The 7,356-nt window shown below is 39.3% G+C and overlaps 1 protein-coding gene across 1 annotated transcript; it reads left to right on the top strand.

Annotated features, from left to right (window-relative positions):
- Positions 1 to 1,273: 1,273 nt before the first annotated feature.
- DMRTA1 (DMRT like family A1) lies at positions 1,274 to 6,334 on the top strand. The gene is made up of 2 exons (XM_077134109.1): positions 1,274 to 2,046; positions 5,391 to 6,334. Exons 1-2 carry the CDS (start codon positions 1,395 to 1,397, stop codon positions 6,236 to 6,238), a joined length of 1,500 nt encoding a protein of 499 aa, XP_076990224.1. The 5' UTR covers positions 1,274 to 1,394; the 3' UTR covers positions 6,239 to 6,334.
- The last annotated feature ends 1,022 nt before the right edge of the window (positions 6,335 to 7,356 follow it).

The following is a 7,356-nucleotide window of genomic DNA, read 5'->3' as shown; positions in this document are numbered from 1 at the left end:
CACCTTGGAGGGTTTACAAAACCCAAACAAAAAGAAATAGAATAACTGGAATTGGGGCACCCATATTTTAAAAATGTTTCTCCAGGTAATTCTGATGCTTAGAAAGGATGGAAAACCTCCAGGATAAGGTCTGTGGGTTTGGGATGTGGGATGGGATATGGAGTGATGATGCTGTGAAATTGATCAGTTAGCAATGTCTGCCCTGGATGTGGCTCGGTGGAGACCTACAGATAGCATCAGTACTTGCCATCTTTGGGATAGAACATGAATTGCCTGTCAAGGCATTTGGATATCATCTTGAAGAGTTTTGACTCTCCTTTCCATTAAGAACAAACATCCATGAAATTTCTGCCCCAAATGCTCCTTCGGTTTAGGTTTAAAAGCAATATGATCTTTTCTCATATTAAAGATATTAAATGCATGCTACAAGAGTGCATTTTATGATAGTCTGTTTAAATAATATGCTAAAAAAAAACCCTCCCCAATACTCTCTAATAGAAATGTAAAGTATTTTTGAAACAGTTTTGACACAAATGCTGCCTATAAGTAGTTGCAGATAGGAGCACTCATAAGGAATTCTTTAAACAGCAACAGTTCAAATATCATCATACAGACAACCACAATTTTCATGTGGAAATAGGATGGAATGCAGAAGAACTGGGTGTGAATCAACGTCCTCAATTATTTATCCTTCGCTTTGAAAGACCCATTTCAAATAAGGTACCTTTTCGGTAGATGATTAACTCGCAGGCACTCAAGCTACGCTTTCCTGCTAACATTGACCATGCTGGCATCCTGAAGACTTCACCTGGGAAATGAAGAGAAAAGAAGAAACAAATCCTAATCTGCAAACTTACTTTGGAGAAGTGGGAACCTGGGGAACAGTCCAGAAATCTTGCTTTATTTTAAAAGGGCAGCAAAAGGCTATTTTACAAAAACAATACGTTGAGGTATTCAAGAGGAGGCAAGTGAGGAAAGGGGCTTCTTTGGGGAAAGGGGCATGTCCAGCTTTTCTGGATGGTTTCTTGCATCTTCCACCGCCCTCCTCCCTCCGCCCCTGGCCCTCCCCCGGCTTCAGGGCTTGGCCAGTAGACCGGGTGGGCGGGGTAGCCTTGGCTTCTGGGGCTCAGAAGGTGCACATAGAGCACCGGCATAAATTTAGCGCTCCGGGACTCCAAGAGGTGCACTCAGCTTCGGCAGCTCGCGGCTGAGGCCGCCGGGAACCCACTTGTGAGAGGTGGAAAACTTTGTCAGTGGTCAGGTGGTGGGCAGCGCGACTGCAGCCGGTCCCTCTGACCTCCAACATCCCGGCAGGGTTAGCTGTGGGACAGACCGAGCGCAGAGGGTTGGCTTTCCTGTTGCTATTCCCCCCTCGCCGGCAACTTCTCGGGAAAATGGAGCAGTCACAATGTGGCAGCAGCGACAGCAGCTGCAGCGTCCGACCCCTATTGGCCCCGGAGCTTGTGGTGGCGGCTCCTCCACCTCCGTCCCCCGCGTTGTCCGTGCCCCCGGGGATGCCAGTTCCTCCAGCTTTCCTCCGGCCGCCTACCGTCTTTCTGCGTGCAGCGGCCACCGCCGCCTCCGCCACCCGGAACAGAGGCTGCCCGCCAACTCTTGGGCTGGAGAGGGGGGTCCGCGCGATGACCCGCGGTTTCCCGCGTACCCCCAAATGCGCCCGCTGCCGCAACCACGGCATGGTGTCGGCTCTGAAGGGCCACAAGCGCTTCTGCCGCTGGCGGGACTGCGCTTGTGCCAAGTGCGCCCTGATCGCCGAGCGCCAGCGCGTCATGGCTGCCCAGGTGGCGTTGCGCAGGCAGCAAGCGCAGGAGGAGACCGAGGCCCGCGGGCTGCAGAGGCTCCTGTTCTCTAGGGCCTTGGGTTCGGGAGGTCAGGCATCCGGAGGCGACTGCAGAGCGGAGAATCTCCAGGCCGCAGGCGGTCCTGCGACGACGGCTGCGCTGGGGCTTGGCACCTTGAGACAGGCAGGAGGTGTGGCGACCCAGGCTTTCGAGGCTTTCCACCCGAGTTATCCTGGGGAAAAACAAGGTGAGTTGGTCTTTCTTTAACGCTTTGTACAAGAAAAGGGTTGCTCTGGGGAGAAACTCTAAAGCAAGCAGTGTCCTGGAGGCAGAAAGGACGAAGTCTTTAAATTTGGGGGAATTGCTCTGCAATCCGGACTCTTAACGAGGGTGTTAATAACCTTCACTTCGGAAGGACTTGCTGTTTGTTCCCTGAGGTGATAAGATAAGGCAAAGAAAAAGTGAAGCTAGGGCCATCACACGTGAGCAAATGGAGCTCAGAATGGCATTGTTTGCCAAGTTGCCGTAACTTTCTCTGCTTGAGTAGAACTGGAAGCGCGCACCTACCCGAAAATTCAGCTGAGAGGTGCTATTTTTTTCCGAGCTTGATCTGTACTCTGTTCTTAGTTATAAAACCAGAGTTAATCCTCGGGTTTTGTTTGGAAAACTCACTGTTAGATGGGAGTGCAGTTTATGTTCCATGCAAACCTTTGGCGCCAGTCTGAGAGAGACAGAAATCTACCAGTTTCCGCGCCACCCCCTCCCCCTCCCCGCCCCACCCTTCCTTTGAATCTTGAAGCATTTTCCCCCAACTGTTGGCATTTATGGTCAGCTTCCTAGAGTGTAGAAAGCTCTAATATTTTAAATTTCAAATCTTCTCTTAGGAAAAACATTTAGGCTTCCCACATTTAGTAAACTCATTGGTAAAAATATTGTGTGTGTGTGTTTTTTTTCCAAATAGTTTTGAATCCTCTTCTTATCTGCAGTAAATCTCTCTTATCTCCTGTGCTGCAATGGGAAAGGTGGCCTGAGTTTTAGGTACAAATGTATTTTTTTGCCTACGGCAGCCCCAAATGAGCTTTTCCTGCTAATGAAATCCCACTGAATTTTAGGAATTTTCAAAATCCTCATCAGGCCTACTAGAAGTGAAAAAGCTATTTCATTATCTTTTTTGTCTTAGGGGTCATATCATGCAAAATTACATGATAGTAAGTGATTAATTAGAGATAACGTCCCTGAATTGTGAAAATTGCAAGCCTTAAGAGATCACAGGATTAATTTTGAAAAGATTATCTCCACATTTAAATGAGGACTATATCAGTTTGTGATCACCTGTACCAACTATTTGCACAAGTTTTACAAAAATTAAGACTTTCACTACTTCTCATGAAAGATCAAAGAGGGCTGAAGAGTAAAATAATATCTTACTTAATAAAGTAAAATCACTTTAAAAGAAAAGTAGAAATAAAAATTCCTAAAAACTGATAGTGAGCCTGGTGGACCAAGGTGAGAGAGACGTTGATTTATGTGAGTAGTTTTTGTTTCTGTTGTTGTTTTTGGTATAAAAGTGTTGTGTTTTTATAGAGCTATTATGTTATTTTATTTGTTGTCTCAGATGACCTCCTATAAAAGCAAGCCAGTTTTTGAAAGGCTACTTCAATGGCTTATCTAAATTGACTCCCTCCTCTTACACAATATCTACAAAACTGTAAGAAGGTAGTCTGTTTAACTTACTCATTCATTAGACAAAGACTAGCTGAGTGATTCAGAGATGAATGTTTTTCCTACACAAAGAACTTTATATTCAAAAGGAGGAAGATTATATGTTTCCAAAACAGAACAAGGCATAATAAACAATGATAAAAGCAATAGACAAAGTGAAACAAACTACACAAGTTCAAAGGACAGAGAGATGATGTAAATGATACTATAGCATGTTAAAGCCACCTTATTTTGTAAATAGTCTTATGCAATCAGCATTTTATTAATCAGTAAAATATAAAACCAAAATTATTTTTATGCATAATGTGCTTAGAGATGAAATTTTGTTCCTTTATACATTCGGGGTGGATTTGGTGAACCATATTTGTAAGAAAAAACATAGAATAGAGACCAATGCCAATCTATCTCTGCTTGGCAGGCTTCATCAGAAAAGCTTTATTGTTTCATTTAAAATTGAAAATACTATAGAGTCCTTCTATATTTGGAGTAACAACATCTTTTTTGGTCAAATGTTTAATATACTGTCAACATTTTGAACCTCAACATGCTGAACTGCATACATGTTAACTTAAAAATAAACTGAAGGTATTTCTTTAGAAGTTAGGGCTGCTCCTTAGCGAAAATGAAGAAAACATGGGAGTATTGCAAATCATGGTTGCAAATCACTTTTTTAGACAATATTTGTCCCATTGCATTTATAAACTCTAGAAAAAGAAACTTTGACAGATGTACCTTGAGAACCCTGCTTGACAGTTTACCTTTCTCATGGAAATAGAGCTAAATTATATCTATTGGGTAAGAGGAAATTTAAATAAAAATAAAAACTATTTCACTAACATATACATCATTATTTTCCTGGCATAGACCTGGCAAAAGGATAATTAAGATAATATTGTTTTATTAATGGTCATATGATTAATATATTGAGGTAGAAAAATCAGATATTTATGAAAAAAAATCACCCTTAAAATCTTGGGGCTCTGGTATGAATCCAGTGCCTAATATATTGTTTTTACAAGTTATTTTGCAGATCCACACAGATTGCAATAGTGCAGTTTATAATTCTATTTTATAAACAATGTAGCTCAGAATGCTTGATATTTTCTAGCGATTGAAAAATAAAGCATATGTATTTCACAAAGGTTTATGAAAAAATACCAACAAGGTATCATTTTCCACAGCAAATGAAATATGCACACTGGTGTTATTTTAAATTGATATCACAGTAATCATTATTGGTTTAAATTTGAAGTGAAATTAATAATTTTGTTATTTCTTCTCATGATTCAGGTAATTTAATTTGAAGCTAAAATGCAAACATAAGAAACCAATTGTTGAAATTTAGCATTAGTGATTCAATAGAATATTCATTCTAAACTAAAATAACTATTTCTTTTTCAAATTTAAACATAATCAAATTATTTAGTTATTTTTACATTGCATAATTGACAAAAAAAAAGAAAAGAAAACTACTAGGTAACACCAAAACTTGCTTAACATTTAGGAAAAACTCAAATTCCCAAGATGGGAAAGTATATAATATTGGTGTTACTTAATAGTTTGGGGAAAATAATAGATGTTTTTCTTCTGGTGCCTAAATAATTACTGCATCCATATATATTGTATATGTTTGTGATCCTGAAATTACATAAGAAATAGCATTTTTCCATTCTTTTCTAATAGCTGTATTTCAGAATGGCCTTTTAAAATTGAGTTATTCATTAACATTTTTAGAGTGAATAATTATTACTAATATAGTATCAGTGAATGAATTAATTTTTTCCAGCATTATTTTAAAGTAGGCAATATTTTAGTTCTGGAATATTTTCCCTATTTTTGATTCTTTTCTTTTTTCTCTTCTCCCTCAAGAACAAAAAATGGGTAAATATGACTCATACCAGAGTGGACAAGAAGAACCAGTCTCCAAATCCCATCATCTTTCCCTGGGGTCATCTCCCAAGTCTGATGGTGTCAATGGAAAACACAACATCAGGTCATCTATTTCAGAAAACTCAAACAAGGATGGTAGCATTTTGTCTCCTCATCCTGAGGAACAATCAGGAGGCGAAGAGAGCCCCAGGTCCTTGTCATCTTCTGATCTGGAATCAGGCAACGAAAGCGAGTGGGCCAAAGATTTCACTGCTACCAGATCCAGCCTTCCCAAATTGTCCTCAAGACCAAGAGATCCTCTTGATATTCTTACCAAGATTTTTCCAAGTTATAGGCGCAGCTGGCTAGAAGACATTCTACACTTCTGCAGAGGGGATGTGGTCCAAGCCATTGAACAGGTCTTAAATGGGAAAGAACATAATCCAGACACGAGGGACCTAGCAAGTTCAGGAATATCTGAACACACAGCTTTTCAGAGAGCTTCTAATTTTAGTCTAGCTAGAATTGATTGTGGAGCTCTAGGGAATAAATCAGCTTTCTCTCCTCTTCAAACTACATCTGCTTCATATGGAGGTGATTCAAGTCTCTACAGCTTAAATCCTAGACTAGGCATTAGTCCATTACGACTGCCATATCCCTCTCCAGGAAGAGGACTATCCGGTTTTATGTCACCCTACCTTACGTCTGGGTTGGTACCACCATTGCCTTTTCAGCCAACCTTGGATTCTTCCTTTTCAGGAATGATTAGGGATTCTTCTTACCTTCCCATCAGAGACTCAGTAATTGGTGGTGGGCTATATTCCAGACACAGTCAGAACGACCAGTAACATATCTGCCCATTGTCCCTTCCTGGAAGCATGCATTACGCATGCACATACACACAACATCTATTCATATAGTAAATATATATGTGAGTGGATTATCAAGCCTTAAACTGCTATTTATTTTTGCAAGCAGTAGAATAGATTTTAGATCTGAACATACTTTAACATTTATTAAGTGAAAAAAGCATTTGAATATTATATGTGCCTTGAACAAAACTTTTATCAAGAGATCTTTAACTTTAAATTAACAAATCTTCTCTTTAAAATAACAATTGTAAAATTCCACTTTTAAAACTATACTTGTTTTGTTGAAGTGTGGGTTCATAGTTTTAAAATACTTACATAAGTGTAAAGCAATCCAGTATAATATAAAATGAGCCAAAAAAAAAAAGAAAAGGAGTTGAAAAACTGAGATACTTCTAAGGAATTCTTTTAAACTTTTTTTTTTTTTTTTACATGGGCAGGCTTCGGGAATCGAACCCAGGTCCTTTAGCATGGCAGGCAAGCATTCTTGCCTGCTGAGCCACCGTGGCCTACCCTATTTTAAACTTTTTCTTCCCTTCTATTTCTTGTTCTCAGGAGAGAAAGAAATTATTCAAAGTATTTTTAAAAATGTTATTTGCATGTAAGTGGTTAGTAATAAGTAAAACTTTTGAGAAATTTAAACTCCTTATTGTTCTGAATGTCTTATTTCTTATTCATATCTGCCATTTGTGTTGAAAGTGCTACAAAAATTTTTTTCTCTTTAAAAGGAACACCCTGCGAAGTAAAGCTTGGAAAATGAGAATGTGCCAGCTCTTGGCCCCTAACACTAATTGCAACTCAGTTCTGGTAGGGTATAGGAATAGTTTCCTAAAGTAGTATAAGTTAACCATTGTATGAAATAGTCATTTGGGTCATGATTCATAGAAATTTTCATGTTACAAAGTGAACATTTATTGTGGATAAGGATTTTAATTTTTAAGTGTGAGAATGCCTGTATCTAGGAAAATATGGCTTGCTTTATATTTGGGGCAAGAATATGACAGCTGTCTCAAAGGTAAAGATAATTTTAGTCACAAAATTTAAGTGGCTTATGAGATAAATATTGATTAACTGTAGATAGGTGATGCTTAATGCAA

Source organism: Tamandua tetradactyla, chromosome 2 (genome assembly GCF_023851605.1).
Source record: "Tamandua tetradactyla isolate mTamTet1 chromosome 2, mTamTet1.pri, whole genome shotgun sequence".
NCBI classification, from domain to species: Eukaryota; Metazoa; Chordata; class Mammalia; order Pilosa; family Myrmecophagidae; genus Tamandua; species Tamandua tetradactyla.
This window is presented reverse-complemented; position numbering and strand designations above follow the sequence as displayed.

Excerpts from the sequence above, each read along its gene's own strand:
- DMRTA1 (XM_077134109.1), top strand. The coding sequence starts at position 1,395 with ATGGAGCAGTCACAATGTGGCAGCAGCGACAGCAGCTGCAGCGTCCGA. Across the intron at positions 2,047-5,390 it reads TTATCCTGGGGAAAAACAAG|AACAAAAAATGGGTAAATAT; the intron begins GTGAGTTGGTCT and ends TTCTCCCTCAAG.